A 19,422-nucleotide genomic window follows, 5' to 3' on the forward strand; every position below is an offset into this window, starting at 1 on the left:
CGATAGCGATCCAAAAACTGTCGGGCACTGCACATTCGTTGCTCTTTGTGCTGGTCCATTAGCATTTTTGACATCCACCTTGTACTCAACTTGTGATATCCAAGCGTTTCTTTGAAAATCCTGTAGTGTGGTTCGTGCAATGTGGGAAAAGTCATGAGCCAGAGCACTGATCGTCAATTGCTGATCACTTCACAGTTTTTGGTTCACTTGCTCTACGAGGTCATCCGTCTGAATACTAGGCCTGCCACTCCGGTCTTCATCGTGCACGTTGTAACTCGCGACACCATTTGCGAACCTTTCCTGCATTTATTACTGTAGGTTCATACACTAAGCACAATTCCCGATGGATATCAGCAGCAGAAGTTCTTTTTGCAAACACACCGCGCACTTCACAACTAGCGGGAGGAACAATTCTCGCGGCCATTGCAATCTGCTTTCCACGACTGCCAAACTCGTACTGACTCAAGACAACCACTGAGTGGCTTCGGTTAGTCTGTCATTGGCGTTGCATGCTTGAAATTGTGTTCCAGTCTGTCCCCATTTCGACGCATTTCGACGGCCTTTACTTTTGAAATACGCCTCGTATATATATATATATATATATATATATATATATATATATATATATAGAGAGAGAGAGAGAGAGAGAGAGAGAAAACCGGGTGTTAAAAAATTAGAATAGCACCACTGTATATATATATATGAGACCATATATGAGTATAGGTATCTTCAATATAGGACCATAGAAGAGAGTAGTTCTTACTCAACTGAAATTAATAAACTGAAATATAAATATTAATATTTTCATTATCTATATTGAACAGTGACTGCATACTTTTAACTAGTTTCGAGTAATTTGTAGTTTCTTTTCTCATTTGTTTTCGGATTAAGAAATAAAACTAAACATTGTTTAATGAAAAAAGCGTTTCTGCCATAGATCCTTGATCAGAATGTAGCTTTTTATATATTTTACTTCATTTTCTTGTTTATTTTTTACATCTTTGTTTTAATTTAATGTGTTAGATAAGAACAGTATGCTCAAAATAGAACTAAAATTGTATTACTACTTTCAGTACAATAATGAACTTAAGTTTTTTGAAATTTCTTTCCAGGATATGGCATGAAGAATTTGAAACCTCGCATGAAAAGATATGGTTAAGCATATTACATTGTATATTATGTGAAAATTATTTTCTGACAAAGATTTAAAAAGAAAAATGTATGACAATCCCTTTTTGAGGTAATGAAGGTTCACAAGGAACTAAGGATAGTTTTTAGTGTTAATATCTTCGTACGTTAGTTTTGACAATTATATATTATATACTATGTGGTTCGCTAGTCTGTGATTGTTGTAATAGCAATGCCGAAAATACTATACGGTCATTATTTTTTGATGCATAGCGTTTAGGAATGCAGTCAGGTGAAAGATATTATAATGACGTGGTATTGAGATTTTTTTTTCTCTAAAAAATTTAGAATCATTAAAAGGGGAAGTCTCGTTATTGTTCTCGTATTGTGGATCGGTAAATGTTGAAAGTCACAAACTTGACATAAATATATATATGTCAAAATTTTAACTTATTGCTCGGCTAAAATACTTCATTCTTTTGTAGTTTTGTTTATTTGTATGTTTGTTTATTCAGTTCTTTATATTTCTTAGTTACCCTTTGTAGCTTCTGTTATCATCTTCCTGTGACATATTGGTTAGTATGTGTAGTATCATGTGCTGACCGTTATTTCGACACTTTTTCTCCAGAAAAAAAGGACAAGAAAAAGTAGTTACGTACCTGCCTTTTAAAGGTCATATTCTCGCAGATCCAGGAAATAATATTTAGATTTGGAATCAAGGTCTCAGTTGACCAAAGATGATTTCTAATTATCAACTGAAATGTGTTTTCGTGTTTCATCCGTACTTTTTCTCTAGTTTTATATTCAACATGCTGACGGTTCGAAAAACTGACTTCAACAAAGAAGTTTCAGAAGATTAAACCAAACACTGCAGTTACATGAAATACATCATGGGTCTGAGATTTTTCTCTTTTAAATTTAAAAAAACGATATCCCAAGTGCTTCGTAGTTTCAATCCTTTCTCTCTGTTTATTGTTCGGCTATTTGACTTACTCTCGGGCGCTTATGGTTTTATATATATATCAAGTGTATCAAAAATCCGAAAACATAAGCTAACTCCGGTATGAGCGAAGATTAAATAATAATAATAATAATAATAATAATAATAATAATAATAATAATAATAATAATAATAAAATAGAATAGAAGGAAGTTGTTGGAAATAACGGTGTCCAGTATAAGATGGTGGAAATTCCCCACTCGCACCAGCCGTTTGTGCTTCACATTGTAAGGGGTCCTATGTTAAATAAAAAAGCATCATACATGTTCGAACAAAACGTAAGACCACGCAAAATTACAGGGGAAACGTTCACATTATTATGTGAGGAAACCTAGAGCACCTAGAATCCGTTTCCCAACAATACTGTATTGTTGGGTCCCAAGGAAACAGTCTGTTGAGCTGGCAGCATTGCTTTTTTCATTTATCATAGTGTGCCTTACTAGTGTGGAACCCAAATGAACTGTACGATTGAAAAATTTCCATCATTTTAGATTGAAAACCACGTATTTCCAAGAAGTTTCCTCTCTCTCTATCTCAATTTTATCGTATCTTTGCTCATAACAGTTGGCGTATAGCACCGGATTTTTGATAAGAGGTAAAGGAGTAATAAGGTCCACATAAGTAATAATTGTAAATAGCGAAGTAGTGAATTTACAGTAAATTTTTTATTACTGAAAATTATACATATGTATATGTTCTGTAATGAAATACACATCACAAATACATTAATATTTATTATTGGTTCACAGTATGAAAAGTGAAATAGTGTCTTTGGGTTTGATAGCCTGCTGCGACATGTAAGAAGGCCCATAGTCAAAAGTAAAGAATTACTCACATATGTAGAACACATATTCTTTACGGTCACCTTTTGTAAGACCAACACATTCTTCATGGACCAACTGCTACGGGAAACGCAAACAAGCATATCTTGCACATAATTCTCTTGACAGACGTTACATATCCAGGATTTAAGAAACATCTGCAGGAGCTGAAGTTCATGGTGGTTGATCGAGTGAAGAAATGCCTTTGCTTTGCTTTGGTTTGATTTATTTTCCTGTTAAACAGGTGTCGGCTGGGGGTTTGAACTTGTAGTTCATCGCTTTTTGTTCTGTTGCTCGGTTGTGCCTTATTATTTTGCGGGTAGGCATATGAATTTGAAATGATTTTTGAGTTGTGATGGTAGGTAGAGATGTTTTGGGAAGTGGGGTTACACTGTTCTCGTTTAGCAGATGGAGACTGTAATCGGACTCTGGAGTCAAAACGCCGTTTACCAAGCTTGCGTTTTGTGGAACCTTCAAATCATTCCGTTAAGTTATTCTTGGAATTCCGCAATGATTGCAGTATACTTTCACGCATATCCTTCTTTGAGTAATGACAAGGCTGCTTCTAACACGCTTTCGTCTCAGTTTGCTGTTAAATGTCTGCATTTCTTCTCCATATTGTCTCACGTCGTTAATTTACATTGTAAAATAAAGTGCAGATAATAAAACTTTCTCTCCATGGAGTTTTGTTGTTTCCTGCTTCACATAAATTTGGAAATCGCCGTTACAGCAATATGTTGACACACAATCATAGTCATATTTTTCTAACAATATGTTGTAGCTGTATAATGATATGTTCAATAGCAGAACTTAAATCTTCAATACATGCACAATTATGTAACTATAATGAAAAGTTCAAGACGAATGAAACTATAACAGATCTTCACGTACCTTTCCGACGCAATTCAAGAACAATGAAGCATCAAAGAAAGATCGATTCCTTAACCCTTTTAAGTTTTTTCGGTCGTTTTCGAAAGTAGTGTCTTAAAGATTCGATTAAAAGAGAACTAAGAATGCTATTTAGTTCCGGTTTTTTTTCTATTTTCCAAGAGAGCAGGCATTCAGGAAAGCCTTGGAAGGGTCTATACGCTTCCGAGCGTCAGAACATAGGGGGGTATGACGTCATCAATTTACAAATTCCCTTTTTTTACTGAGGTTTAACTTCAACATTTTTTGGTGAGCTTCTCTTTAATCCTAGAATCCTAACATTTTCCCTAAACAATCAGTGGACCAATTAGTTTTTATGAGAATTTTTTTCAGATCTCTTCGTCAACACAGAACGGGGGTTCAAAGGGACCAAAGGGTAAAAAAGGGATATTTTTTGACCAAAAATCCCACTTTCGCAATTCTTGCTCCGCTCGGCTACATGATAGGGACATTTGAGTGGTACTTTCTGAAAGCCTACTCGATTCTGAAGAGAACGACGTATGAATCATCATCCTACGATAATTAGGGACGTGTCAGGAAATTTTTGAAGTTTGTATTGTATCCTTGGGAAATTTCGGAAATATTCACAGAAGAGGAAAATACTTTTCCCGCCCTTAGTATGAAAGATAGGAGATTGATATTTGGCACAAGTAATTAGTACCATAAGTAATATCTTTTAGAGTGATTTTCACATCTTTATGTTAACCCTGGGCCGCGCCCGAGGGCCTCAAAACGGGGAAAAGGGATTTTTTCTGCAAAAATCCCTATTTCCCTCACTTGTAACCTCCTTAGGAACGTCCTAGGGCCATGCGGGTGATACCATCTATAAGCCTAATCTATTCTAAAGAGAAGGACGTATGTATCATCATCCTACGATAATTAGGGACGTGTCAGGAATTTTTTTAAGTTTGTATAGTATCCTTGGGAAATTTCGGAAATATTCGCAGAAGAGGAAAATATTTTTCCCGCCCCGTCCTTAGTATTGAAGATAGGAAATTGGTGTTTGGCACAAGTAATTAGTACACTACGTAGTATTTTTGAAAGTGATTTCCAGATCTCTATGTTTACCCAGGGCTGCACCAGAGCTATAATTTTACGATCATTAGGGGTGTGTCAGAATTTTTTTTTTAAATTTGTATGGTGCATGTTAGGAAAATTTTGGGCGTTTTTTGATGCTCTCTCAAAATGGGTAAAACATTTTCCCGCCCTTACTATTGAAGACAGGAAATTCGAATTTGTCACAAGTAATTAGTACACTACGTAGTATTTTTCCAAATTTTTGGAGGTTTGTGCGCAGACCCGGTAGGGCCTCAGGAGGTTCCTAACTTTGAAGAAGTTTTTTTTGGTAAAAAAAATCCCGATTTTCCCTCAAATAATTCCCTTCTGGCATATTATAGGGACATGTAAGCGGTACCGTTTGAAAGACTGTTCCATTCTGAGAAGAACGAGGTATAAACCATGATCCTAGGATAAATAGGGATGACACTGTCGCTGCTTATCTGAGACTCAAGAAAAACGCCGAAAAAGGCAAGAATTTAAAAGGGTTAAGCGTGCAGAATGTACGTAAAAACAAGAGAGACCAAAGAAATGACCGAAGTCACTACGAGATGGAACTTAAGTAAGTATTGTTCGGTACTGCCAACAGTAGTGACAGAAAATCCTTATTGCCAAATATTAGTGTGGATCTTAAATCTCCTCCGGTACCTTATAGCCTAAGAAATTTACTACACTATCCTGCAAAGTAAATGCAAACGTAATTACTAAACTGTGCTCTTGAGTATATTAACTCAGAATCCTTGCTTGTACCCCCCAACTTCCATTCTTGTTTAAGTCATGTTCGTAGGTCTGATGAAGCCCGTTTTTTTACAAAGCATTTCAAAATGGCGTTACTTCTCGGTGCACAGAAATTTCCAGACACTCACCTCTTAGTGTCCCTCGCATCTGCTTTGTGTGGTACGATCTTCTTGCCATATATGCATTTCTCCGCATTCACAAAGAATAACATATAGTCCGGAGTATCTACTTTTTCTGTTTCCCACTGTGCCTTAGAACATAGAAAAACTAGACAGGCTAAGAATGTAAACGAAAAGATGAACAAATATACGTGGGACGGATACGTGCATAAGGAACTTCAATGGTACATAAGCCTTTGATGAAAGCAGGCAAGAAGACCGACAGTGTTGAAACCAAGTGGTATTTGGGATACTGTATTTCATGTAATTGTTGGGTTGTTCTATTTTTTTTTTAATTTCTTTGTTGGTATCAGTAATTTGTTGTTTGAATAATTTAATTCGCTCTAACAGCTCCGATGCAGAGGCTTTCAATGTGATAAACTTGAAGACGTTTCTTGAAATAAGGAATGATAAACAATTATATATACTGAAAACAGTTTCTAGTAAGACATCTCTCAAGATTATGAAAAAAGGAATTTTTAAAACAATTACAAATAAGAAATTGAAAAAAATTACAATACAGTTCTTAAAGACTTTCAAAAGTTGCTCACGTGGAATGTTCATGGTACAATCATGGCTATCAGTTTGAGCCCTCCCCACTAATCTAGTGGCTAACATATCGCCTTTGATGTATGTGGTTTGAGGTCGATTCCCGACGGAGAATAGTCAAATTTTAACATATTATGGGTGGTTCCGATTCCACCTTAAACGGATAAACTAGAAATATTCGTTCAGGACATGAAGTTTCAGATACTATGTTATGTTGATATAACAGTTATTTAGATAATTACGTTTAAAACAATAATTTATTTCGAATTCAAATGTCCCATTATAGTTAATAATAATCTTAATGTTTAAAATAAACGTTTTGTTGGCTATTTTTACCTTTGGAAGTTAATTATAAATTATCTTTTCGTAGTTTGATATGTATGGAAAATTTACTCAAATTTTTAATTCTAGGATTAAATACTTAGAATTTCTAAACATCATGGATGTCGTTATAAAAATAAGATTGCTCAATCCAACATATAATGTAAAAACAAAGGATATCAGTTAAAACAGTTATTCGTCAATTCGACATATATCGAATATATTCTGATAGTTCCCCACTATAATGCTTGTGTGTGTTATGTACGAGAATTTGTATCCGTTCCACAATATGAGAATTTTTCCCCTTTCTTGTGAAGACAGTGATAGTAAAATATTCGACTGAATAATGAGCTTGTGCATTGGACTGATATTTGTAAGAAGTATCTACAAGTTGTGTCTCTTTTGTAAATGCTGATGTAATAGAAACAGACAAATTTTGTTCGGAATTGAAACTGTTTGTAGTAGAATACTAGATAAGAACATTTTAAAAGTGCTTATGCACCTAAAATACTAATTTTAGCTCAGGTAATGGTATTGTCAGTAGATAATGAGCAATATGACGTAACGGTGAACAGGAAAACATACCAAAGTGTAACTGGCATCATATATAGATATATATTGTTATATATTAGCGCTAAATGAAATATAACATAAGGATTTTGTGTTTTGATTTTATCACTTTTGCAGAACAAAGTAAGCCATTTGACATGTAAATTAAACTACCATCACAGAGCAGATGAAAAATAGAAGTTTAACTGTACAAATAATTTTATAATGCATGCAGCCCTTGTGATGGTAAATATATATATATAACATTGATTTAATATTAACAATGTTACGTGTTACAGTAGCAACTTTTACCAAATAACAATATAATATTATTATTAAAAATAAGAAAGTGTCCTAATGTAAGAACAAAATGTTTGTTACACTTAATGTGATGTATTATCTGTTGTTATATTTTTCCTTTTTCATACGGCCCTGTTGTGTACAACATGTGTTCAAGGTTGTTTGTAATTTTTCACGATGACGAGCTGAGTGGATATGCTTTTAATTTCAACATCAAAGTGAATCCATGATGTCCTGTTGTTCCACAGCGAATTAAATGTTTTATATTTGTGAATGTTTTGTAATAGAAAAGTAATGTTTTATATTTTGCGCTAACTTGATTGAGATAAATTGTGTTACTTTGTTTCAGTCAAATTTTCGCATTTCTATATCTAGTACTATGGGGTGTCTACTCAATTTGTTTCTTTTGTAAATTCTACAGAATCAGGTTTGATTTTTTCCCTCACTTTTGTTTTTTTAACAATAGGACCAGAAACTCTTCTTGAAATTAAAATAGTAACTACTATACTTTTAAGAAAAACTTTCTGTATCGAGTACAATAATATAAAAATGATTTATGCAAAAATATACGGGGTGTTCGAATAGTGCTACACCATAGGCAGAATTACAGTGTTTTCATTGTGCTCTCTATTGAATTCGTGGGCATGGTGGTTCAGTGATAGAGCACTTTGCGTGGGGTCCCTTGTTCGATCCCCCCTCAAGCAAATTTGTGGTGGACAGCATTGTGTCGGTGGGTTTTCTCGGGATACTCCTGTTTCCTCCCACATTCTTATACGACCAGTTATTCCATCATCATTCAGCTTTAATTGTCGTCTCCCTTAGCCTAACCATAATCGTGGGACGTTAAACTGGAAGATTTTATTTCATTTTCATTTTTTTTCATTGAGTTCCACACATGTTTGTTGGCGGAATTGCACGTTGTTGAGCACATGGAGAACATAATCTGAACCAGTTGCTTTACATACGTCCTTGATTCTTGTTCGAAGATGAGTCATAAAACGAATCTTCACGCTATACACTAGGGATTTAGCATACCTAAACTTTCATTGAGCACAATCGAAAATATGCCTCACGGGAATTTCTAGCTCCGGCGAGAATCCCACCCCCTGAAGTAATCACTGTTCACGCCGACACGGCAATATCATTCCATTACTTTCGTTTTGAGGCATCATCGTTCACTACAACAAAAGAACGAAAGAAATGTTCTTTTTATTCTATGGTGTGAGATTTTTTTTAACACCGTGTAGAAATGTAGAAATGTACAGTTGGTATATAGTAAAATAATATCACTCCGGTATCCACTATTAAACTTTATGATCATGGAACATTACTTTATATTAACGGAAATAACTTGTCCCTCCTTTCAGTTTCATATCACATCGTGCTACTAGAAATTCTACTATGATATTCTTGGTTAAATAGTGGATGAAGGGGTATGGCTTGAAAATATATGAACTTTCACATAAATCCAGAGTATAACCAATGTTTTAAAGTTAAAATTAAACCGTAAACCCAACTTGGTTAACTTGCAGCCCTGCTGTTGATCTAGTACAATCACCGAATTCGTCTGTGCTGTATGTCTCCTGTCAAATAACTTCGTAGTGGAGAAAAAAATGTGAATATATGTTTCTGTAGCTTGAAGAAGATATAGTTCTGTACAAGTTACAGCAAATTGCATGTAAATCTCTTTACTCATTCGAAGATTTTGGGGAAAGAATTTCTATGGTGGAGGACATCCACTTTTGTTATCGACTGTGCAAGAGTGAGAGAATGGGAAGGAGGAATCAATACGTAGAAAATTGAGTCAATTCGCAACAGTTAACGCAAGTCTCGGGTAGCTTATTTAGAATTAAGTTGTTTAAGGAAGGAATTATTTAATGTCATATTTAGACATTAGTACCGATCGTGATTTATCGAACTCGTATATTGATTAGACTTAACTAAGTACATTTTGCGCATAATTCGTCATATTCAGTACAAATTTAAAATTGCAGTAGACACCCTGCGTATTGTATGTGACTAGATTAAGCTAGCCGCCGCGTTGTGTATTGCCAGCAATATATATTTTTCTGTTCAGTAGGTATGAAAGACAGTTCCTTTTCGGGAAGTATATAGTATCGTTGTGTAATTTTGTAATGTGTATCGTGAAGCTGTTGCGTTAATGGTATAAAAAGGCCTACTACTGTTGTCTGTATGTGCCTTAAAAATTTTTGCTCTTATTGTATAGTGATTGTGTTGATATTGCAGAAAGTTACGTTTGTAATATCTTCAGTTTGGAATTGATCCTGTCTCCGAAGGCAAATAATAACTGCATTGTAGTATTACAAACCTGTTGCCAGTTTAGTATTTAATTATTGGTTACTTTTACAAAAAAAAAAAAAGAGACCAAATTATTAAAATGTTATTACATTCTAAGGACTTTGTTTTATTTATGAACTCGATCATTTTTGATACATTTTCGTATGTTATTCTTTCTAAGAATGTCTTGTTCGTTTTGGAAAAGTTTCTTAATAATGTATGTATGTATATTTATAAGCAAGCTTTTTAAAAAAAAAAAAATATCCACATGATTTATTTATTTTATAGTATTCTTAAAAAAAGTTTTCCTTGTTATAGTGTAGGTTTCAACTGGGGATGCGAAGTAAATAGTTGAATACTTGTTTCAGTTCTAATCATGTCGATTCGTTATATGAACTAGCAATCTATAACAAGTAGTAGGTGGAAAATTGATATATCTGTGGCTCATAGGTTTTTGTGCTGGATGTGGTGGCGTAGTCATGTAATCCACCTCTCTTGGAGACCAGATAATGTAGTGGGGAACGCCTTACATGATAGGTGTGTTCACCCGCGCCAACTGTACCCAATTCAAGCTTCGAAGCCCACGTTAATAAAGTCCCATTGTTCATTACCGCAGCGTCGCCAAACGAATCTTATATATCTTTAAAAAGAAATTTTTGTTCAAAGTGCTGGACTTATAAAACATGTTTGCATATTCACTTTATATAACATATTTCCTGGTTCAATGTCGGTGGATTCAAGTCTTTATTGGAATTCCCTATTGGTGCTTTAATAGTTAGCGTTCTCGCTTAGGTAAGAATTCTGGATCAATTCTTGTTCAGAGTGCAAGTTACTGTGGGACTTCACAGTTATGAAGGAATGATATGAAGTCATTGTTCTTTTCCTCATCGCAAACAAAAAATTCTAGCTACACTGGCATATACCATTAATGTCTCATATAGGCTTAACGTCTTTCAAGACATTAAACAGTTTAATCGAAAGGTACATAATAGTTAACATGCAGGAAATAAGGAAGTCAATGTTTTAAAACATGGAATCCTCTGTAGGTGTTCAATTTAAAGTACAACTGGACGAGGATCAAAGCCAAGAATCTGGTTTCCCGTGCCAAAGTATTAACTACCAACTACTCAGTCTCCAGTCCTAGACCAGTTACATTTTCCTAATTCGTAACGTATCAAGTTTGTGTTCTATCATTTTAACCTTATGGACTACGCCACAACTTACTGGGTTGTCCAAGCATAATAGTTTTAATTTCTACAGTTTTTGTAGTGCAAATAGATGAACTCAACCCCGAAGATTAAAAAAGTCTGGCCGGTCTGGACAGACTGGGTAGCTTAGTGGTTAGTGCATGAACACTCTTTCACAGTCTTAATTCCATTAGATTTAAAACTATATTTCCTCGTAGTGGGCATTCACATTCTTCACCTTTCCTTATAGAAGGTAGTTTCGATTCTTCAATAAATAGCAATTTTAAACCTAAGGTAGAATTATCTGGTTCAAGCTATGGTCACAATTGCTATGTTCTCTTCTTGGAGTGTGAAGAATAATGTCATTTATTCACTTTTAATTTTCAAGTTTACCTGATAATACAGCCATCGATTATAAGTAACTCAGTTGGAACAGTAGTAAATTTTAAAATATTTTCATTGTAATTAATTTCTTAGTCTGTTAAAACATTAATTTAAATGAACTGTTTCAGGCAGGAAGATCTAATTTGTTAGTAGCAATTCTAATGAAGTGTATGTAGCAAGGGATTTGTGTAAATGTGTCGTGTTAAAATAGTTCATTGAAGTGTTAAAATGCTGGTTTATTGCAGAAACTGTCTTTCATGCCGAGAGGAACTGGACGTTTTTAACATGTTGTAACCATTAATATACGTAAGTTTGTGCAATCCTGTTCCGTGATATTTTGATGATAATACAAGCTTCCGTGGAACCTCACGTTCAAATTTGTTACTAAACAGCAACGTTACCTTCAAAACATGAAGATTATTTCTTTTTTAAAAAAAATGTGCATATAAGTGCAATGTGTTATTGTATATAGAAACAAACCATGCTATTCATTAGCCTTAAAAATTTTTCTTGTATTTTTACGCTGTCCCTCTACTTTATATAGATTTTCATTGTCATGAAATAATTGCATTTATATTCATTTTCATGTATGTACATGTATATTAATTAAAAATTTCTTGTAACAAAATATTTCTTTTTCTCTTAGATTCTGTAAGTAAAAGATTTTATTAACATTCCAGTACCATCGGTGTGCATACATATGTATATATAATGTGAATCATGGAAAAGTTAATTCAAACTTTTGACTGCTCCCGCCAAGTGAACTTTGTGGTGGACAAACACCGTGTGCGTGGGTTTTCTCGGGGTTCTCCCGTTTCCTCCCACTTTCTTCATTCCACCATTTCATTCATTACTCATTATCACCGTCTCCTTTAGCCTAACCGGCATAACCGTGGGACGTAAAACTCAAATTTCATTTCATTTCATTTCAATTCAAACTTTTGAAGTATTGTACTTTGCCAGATTTTTACAAAAATATCAACATAAAAATACATATAAAAGGTTTGTTTTTCGTGCAGTTACAACATATATGATATTTCAAAAGTACGAACGTCACTGACTTGGAAGTGATTATAATCCTTTTGGTGCAGTGGTGGCTCTTGACAGAAATTACATCAGTTAAAATTATATTTTTATCATTATATGCTAAAGTAAAATAATGGTGGTAAAATTGTAATTTTATCGGTGTAACTTCCCTCAAGAGCTGCACTCCCTCGTTGTGATATATTTTCAAACCTCTGGAAATTGTATGCCGTTCGGTGTTGTTTTTTAAGACTATGTCGTGCGGCAAAAGCGTTTTTCTCCTAATGGATTTGTAAGCAAAGTGTAGTCACGTAGATCCATATACTGTTGTAAAGATGATGGGATGCTGTATATACCCCCCACCCCCACTGCTTCTCGTCACGTAGCGTAGAACGTGTTGTGGGAGACATTAATTTATTTTCGCGTTTGCAAAATATATATTCTCTCTTCCGTTTAATACCTAGGACGCAGGTTATGTTCCAAATATTGAGCATAGTTGTCAGCATTAACTGTTGTTTTTATTGAAAGATAATCTCTCCCTAGTCATATGCCAGTATAATCTTTCATTTAATCTTTTTTATTATTATTATTATTTTAAGTGTCATAAAGAAGAATAACGTCATTTATTTCATGGCCCTTTTAATTCAGGTAAGTAGATGTAACATACGCTTTTTCAGTTGCTATAACCTGAGGAAGGAATGCGTGTCATTTCCCATCTCTACCATTTCTGCTCTTTAATAAGATGATCTGGCATTAATTTCATAAATATCTTACTAATTCCCAGGCTATTTATTAATAACAGGTACTTATTCAGCTGAAGGTGAAATGTTCGAAGTTTACCCAGTTAATGTGCATTTGTAGCAATACGAAGATCCCCACCTGGTCGTGGTGCGGTGCGTTAGAACTGTCATGCTTCGTGCAATCCCATGTGAATTTTCAATTCATTTTTTCATATACAAGTAGAAACTTATTGAACATTCGCTGTTCTTGTGTAAACATTACTTAGCCTGCGAGAATGTACATTTTATAACTAATCGGCGCATTCTAGAATGAAGTTCATACTTACAATCAATTAGTACACGACTGGTTTTAATTATATTCTCGTTATATGCGTCGGTGTGTGCACATTTCTAGTGCTGAAATGGTTAAGCTTGTAATAAAAGAAGTAACAGTTTAGAGCTCGACTTTCATCCATAAAAATAAGATTTCTTAGTGGTTAACCTTGCATTATACAAGGAAAATTATGAAGTTTATTTACTTCAAGCATCGAGATCGAAAAAAAAAAAAAAAAACGTATAATACGTCATCAAAGAAGCCAGTTTTAAATGAGTAATGTAAATCCAATGCTGAAACCGCTCGCATTGATGGTGTACGCAAAAGGAAAGTTAGCAAAGATCCGAAAACTAAGATAAAAATAGTAAGAATTGGATATATTTGAATAAATCTTTTACATTGCAACGGTTTTGTCAGGTGAACATCAGTGGTCACGTGTTATTGCGCTAAATGACGGGGGAACCTCTAGTGCCGGTGTTTTTTCACTTGGAAAAAGGTTGCAATTCATAGATCTGGGATTAGGTTTGAATTTAGCGTTCCTTTAAGCAGCGAGGCTATATGAGACGTGGACATACAGCTTAACATGGGATTCGAATCACATGAGCTTGCCAGGAATAGAACCCTGGTCTCTCACGCCAAAGGCGTGTACGCTATCCGCATAGAGAGAGCTCTGGCTTCAAATGGATTACACTAGAAGCTATACCTTATAGAATACAATGTGAACATGTTGAATGCACTTAACATCCGTAATCAGATTGCGACTTCCAAATCTGATACCACCACCAATGAGATTGTGCGAAAAGCTTGGTGCGGAGAATATAAAAAGGGGCTGTCAATAATTGGAAGAGAGTAATATTGTACGATGATCTTCCTTATTTATACTTCTTATCGTTTAGGCGGGAGTTCTGTAGTGATGTGAGCCTCAGTTTCATGTTACTCCGTGTGATTATCATCACACTGAAAGGATGAATTACTGCCAGTAATTATGTGGACACTTAGTCAGTGGTTCTCAAACATTTCGAGTCTAGCGCCCCCTTGGGTGAATGCGAATGCGATTGTCCTGAGCGTCCCTTGTCATCTTAATCCAATCTATCCATGCAGAAGGCTGAACATAAAACTTGGACGAAGCAATTTGAGAATCAGAAAAAGGCTTCAATTCTTAAAATCAGCCTTGAAGTGTGTGTGTATGTATATATATATAATATTGTGTGTGTGTGTGTTTCAAAACAATACCGATAACGTTTGATAGGTGATTCCTGAGACCAAATTAAGACAAAAAATATGGACCAACCTGGGTGCACAAATGCTTACTTTCGAAGTTACAGGCTGCCGAAAACATGAAAAATTAATTTTAAAGGTGCATAGCTTCAAATACTATGGTACTTTCCGTAGTCGGGTGAAGATTTCACTTATGAACTAATATGTGCTCTATCCAAAAATCAATTTTTCAGAATCCTGCGATACTTCCGCAACAATTTTTATAGACGGAGTTTGGCTACGGGCGTATAATTTGAAGTACTCACTACCTCTATAAAAAATGTTGCGGAAGTATCGCAAGATTCTGAAATATGGATAGGGCACATACTACTTCCTTAATAAAGTCTTGACCCGACTATGGTAGGTCCCATAGTTTTGGAGCTATGGACCTTTAAAGTTTATTTTTTCATGTTTTCGGCAGCCTATAACTCCGAAAGGAAGCATTTGTGAATCCAGATTGTCTATACTTTTTGTCTTATCTTGGTGTCAGGAATCATCTCCCAAATGTTGTCGATGTTGTTTTGATACACCGTGTGTGTGTAAGTGAAAGGAAATTTTATTTCTGTAATTTGTCTTACATAGCCATCTTTCCCTTTATCTCTTCCATCAAACGCACCCTAAATAACTTAACACCCCAGTCGTCCCTTTTTGTTCCAGTGCCCCTTTGGAAACGAGTACACACCATGGGGTCCTTAACACCCACGTTGAGAACCACTGCTTTAGGTGACAAAGTGCATCATATGATACAGATGATCATCTTAGGTGTGTAAAGTTTATTTGATAATAAAAAATGAATAATGAACTTTCGAAAATGTATTTAACATAACAATATAATAAAAAATACTACATAATGAGTTATAAGCATACAAAAAAAATCTATAAGTCAAAATTTATGATTAACTGCTTTCGAAATGTTAAGAACAGTACATAGAGTAATTTAAATTTACAAAATTGAACACGTAGACAACATTCATATATACCTATTCTTATTTTCTTTGTACTTCTTATGGAAACTATTTGTCCTTTTATTCAAAGTTAATGTCACATTTTACACATAAATTAAAACATACATGTACTTTACCATCCACCTTTAGCTTGAATTCACTCTAATATTCAAAAGCAGTTCAAATTAGCAGTAAGAACATCTATGAGTATACTAAATACAAATAACAATAGTAATAATGAAATATTTACATATATTTACAACTACCATTAGTCAGTGGTATGTCCTGATCGTAAAACTTTCAGACGTTTAACTTACTTCGCAGAATTTAATGTATTTTACACATTTTTACAATGTATTATATCAAAAAGTTTACAAGAAATGACGGGGAAACTGTGTTACAAATTCACGAACGATTAAGAAAATTCCGCAAAATCCTTCATTAGATAGTGGTGAAAAAAAAGAGGTGGAAAGAAAATGTTATTCCATTCACCTGTTTTCTTCAGAGCTTTCGAAGAACTCCTGAATGCAAGCACCTGATCTCAAAAGTTCAACACACAATTCCTTATAGAACTAACTTAGTTCGTAATAACTATGAAGAACGTGAACATTTGAAAGTAATCACTACTTGCAAATCAAGAACACTGCCATGAAGACTCGTTATGGGCTCTAATATATTTATAGAACAACAAATTGTTCTCTCATCATCACTTAACTTTTCTTTTGGCTTCGATTTATAGATAACTTTTTCCTAATTATGGACCCACAGCCAAGCAACATGAACTATTTGTACAGTTCCTAAATATCAAACGGTCGTTAATTTCACCTGGTCCTTCTGTAACTGTAAATCATCAAGTTCCGTGATGTGGATGTCAGATTTAAAAACAGACATCTCGAGACTGGTGTTAACATCAAAGCTAATAGTTTGCAGTACTTTCATTTTAAGGCTTTCCCACTTACCCTATCAAATGTACCCTGCATGATGACCTAACCGTTCGAGAAACCCATTATTTGCTCTTCACATCTGGCAACACCTATTTCAAGATGATCTCGTCAGATCTCTCAACCTGTTCTGAATTTCCTTATTCAATACCACCCCTGCCTTCATTCCCTACAAAAACTCATGTTGTTTCTTTCATATTCATAATCTCATCTGAAACCTAAAGACTTTTCTAACATCGTGTACAGAACAGAGATGTCCGAACTTAAGTTCTTTTCTATTTTCAGTTTTTTGGTTTGCATTTTTTTATTTTTATTACTATTATTATTATATTTGTTGCTGCTTTAATTTAGTTTTATTTTGTGTAGTTTACATTTTCTCATTTCTTTATATCTTCCAGTTATTTTCTTTACCCGTGCATCCTTACCGACCAACTCTCCGCTAAACTCTTTCAAACCTGTCAGTAGTAACGCGTGACAAATGCTACCATGGAGTCACTTCGTTTGTTTCTCACGCAACTTTCTTTTCTATAATATTTATTTTTCGCCTTCCCCTAACTGATGAAGCATTTTGGCGAAGGAATACTCACTCTTTTTTTTTTTTTTTTTTTTTTTTTTTTTTTCATTATGTGCAAATTTGTGTGGTGATCTGTATTATTTCAGATAATTTTTGCATACCGGTTCTGAGACTCCTTTATTCTTATCTCAAGACCTGTTACTATTCGAAGTGTAAAAGTTGTAAGCCCAGAATAACCTAACAAATTCGTAGTTTAAACTAATAAAATGTTGCAGCTCATAGTGTATTTGTTAAAATAAGTAATGAAGATAATTCATATTGTTCAAGAGATGAAAGAAGGAGCTTTTGTTGATGGCTGTACACTTGTTTATTTACAAATTTCCACGTTTTGCCTGATCCAATTCAATAGCTTCAAATAATGCTTTAAAGTTGCCAGCTCCAAAACCCTAGAAAGAAATAATTAAGGCTGGTTCATAAATCAATTATTTCCACTTTGCATTGCATAGAATATTTTAAATTATATATATATATATATATATATATATATATATATATATATATATATATATATATATATATATATATATATATATATAAAAGTCACTAGTTTAAACATAAAGGTTCATTTTCGACTGTAACCTCTCCCCACTGGTGCACTGATATAGTGGCCAATGCGCGCACTTTTGTTGCACGAGATCCTGGGTTCGATTCTCGATAGCTTTAAAGTTTGAACACGTTACGATGGGTTGTATTCAATTGTATGTCCACATCTCCTAAACCTCAATTATGGAAAAGGACGCTAAACTACAACCAATAGGTAATATAAGTTATCTAGGTATGTGCTTCTGTGTGGCCAAATGGCTAACATGCACGCTTTCTTTGCTTTATTCTCGGTGGGGTATTTGTCTCTGATACGAGCCTGAGTAGGGCTTGTCAAACAATAGATCTATCATACAACTATACCTTGATTTTTATTGCCATGTTAGTTGGTAACACATTTTTTCCGTGAGAAGTTTGTGTAATATGCTGGGAATAGCATAATTTTTTCGTTCTTTTAATCTTTTAATGTGCTAGAAACCTAAACCTTCTACTGTAGATTTTTATACATTCTGGACAAGACACAATAACGGTATGATTTATTTATTTATTTTTTAAATTATTATTAATGTATGCAAACGTATCCACCAGATAATACACAGCTTTTAAGAATTCTGTTAACCCACAATTAGTTCATTTCTGAATGTTCTCTAAACTTTGCGAAGATTAGTTGTGTATCACTAATCTAAACAAGCTTCACTTTGACTTGATGACTCTCTCACAAAAGATATTGAAAGTACACGAAGTCCTGTAATAAATACCCTCAACTACGGTGGTATAGAAACTAGTACGGTAAAATTTCGGAGTTTTAGTGTTAATACAAATATTTTATTTTCTTATACTACACAGCATTGTAAACTCTGTTCTTCTTTTACTGCCCGTAAAAAGAAAGAAAAAAAAATATTTTCCTCAAATGTATGAACTTCGATCGAATTCAGCGTTTTAGCCTAAAATGTAGAACATGCTATATACGTATATTATGCTTTTGTCATATGCTGAGGTAAATAGGAGAGTTAAAAAAAAATCATCCACGTCGAGTCATGGATATATGAAGACAATACTTACATTGTGGTTATGTCTTTGGATGACTTCTAAGAAAAGAGTGGGACGGTCTTCCATGTTCTTTGTGAATATTTGTAGCAGGTAACCATTTTCATCATAATCTACAAGAATCTTTAATTCCTAGAATATAAAAGAAAATCAAATATATAAACTTGACAGCGAGAGTTATACTCACATAGAATAGCATAATCGACAATAGTACAATACTTTCTACAGTCCCAGTCGTGTCTTTTTTCTCTCTCATCCTTTTTCTCCGTATCTGCTGTATCCGTGAAGTAAAGTTCTTCAATGAATTTAATCAAGACAATCTTTATAATAGACTTACTTAGTGATCTCGTGCTTTTATTTATGTAGAATTAAAATAAAATAAGTTGCTCACAGTGTGTTCAGGGCGCTGTTTAAGTCAAACGCGGACCTATGTTCTACTCGTCAATTGCAATTTATTCTTGTACATGATATTGGAGTTTCTTAGATCAACCCGGAAACAATGTTGTTCTTCAACTGATCCCTTGTTTACTCTTTCCATACGGCAAGCTAAATAACTAATCCATAACTCTCTTTATCTTTTCTACTTGCCTGCTGAAATCGCAATGATAAATTTTGTAATTTATTTAT

The 19,422-nt window shown here is 34.3% G+C and overlaps 2 protein-coding genes across 3 annotated transcripts in view; one reads left to right on the forward strand and one right to left on the reverse strand.

The window, feature by feature from the left end:
* The window catches only part of LOC145694843 (huntingtin-interacting protein 1-like), a 163,305-nt gene extending 152,572 nt beyond the window's left edge, over positions 1 to 10,733 (forward strand). The window contains exon 22 of the mRNA XM_081771527.1: positions 1,113 to 10,733. Within this exon, the coding sequence (XP_081627653.1) occupies positions 1,113 to 1,124 (12 nt within the window). The 3' untranslated portion in view covers positions 1,125 to 10,733. The remainder of the gene's footprint in view (positions 1 to 1,112) is intronic.
* Positions 10,734 to 15,547: 4,814 nt separating this feature from the next.
* Positions 15,548 to 19,422, reverse strand: part of Hpd (4-hydroxyphenylpyruvate dioxygenase) — a 74,269-nt gene continuing 70,394 nt past the window's right edge. For both annotated transcript variants that reach the window (XM_081771529.1, XM_081771530.1), the window contains 2 exons: positions 18,811 to 18,927; positions 15,548 to 17,594 (listed from right to left, as the gene is read on the reverse strand). In XM_081771529.1, the coding sequence (XP_081627655.1) occupies positions 17,520 to 17,594; positions 18,811 to 18,927 (192 nt within the window). In that variant the 3' untranslated portion in view covers positions 15,548 to 17,519. The remainder of the gene's footprint in view (positions 17,595 to 18,810; positions 18,928 to 19,422) is intronic.

Source organism: Thermobia domestica, chromosome 9 (assembly GCF_964235325.1).
Source record: "Thermobia domestica chromosome 9, izTheDome1.hap1.1, whole genome shotgun sequence".
NCBI lineage: Eukaryota > Metazoa > Arthropoda > Insecta > Zygentoma > Lepismatidae > Thermobia > Thermobia domestica.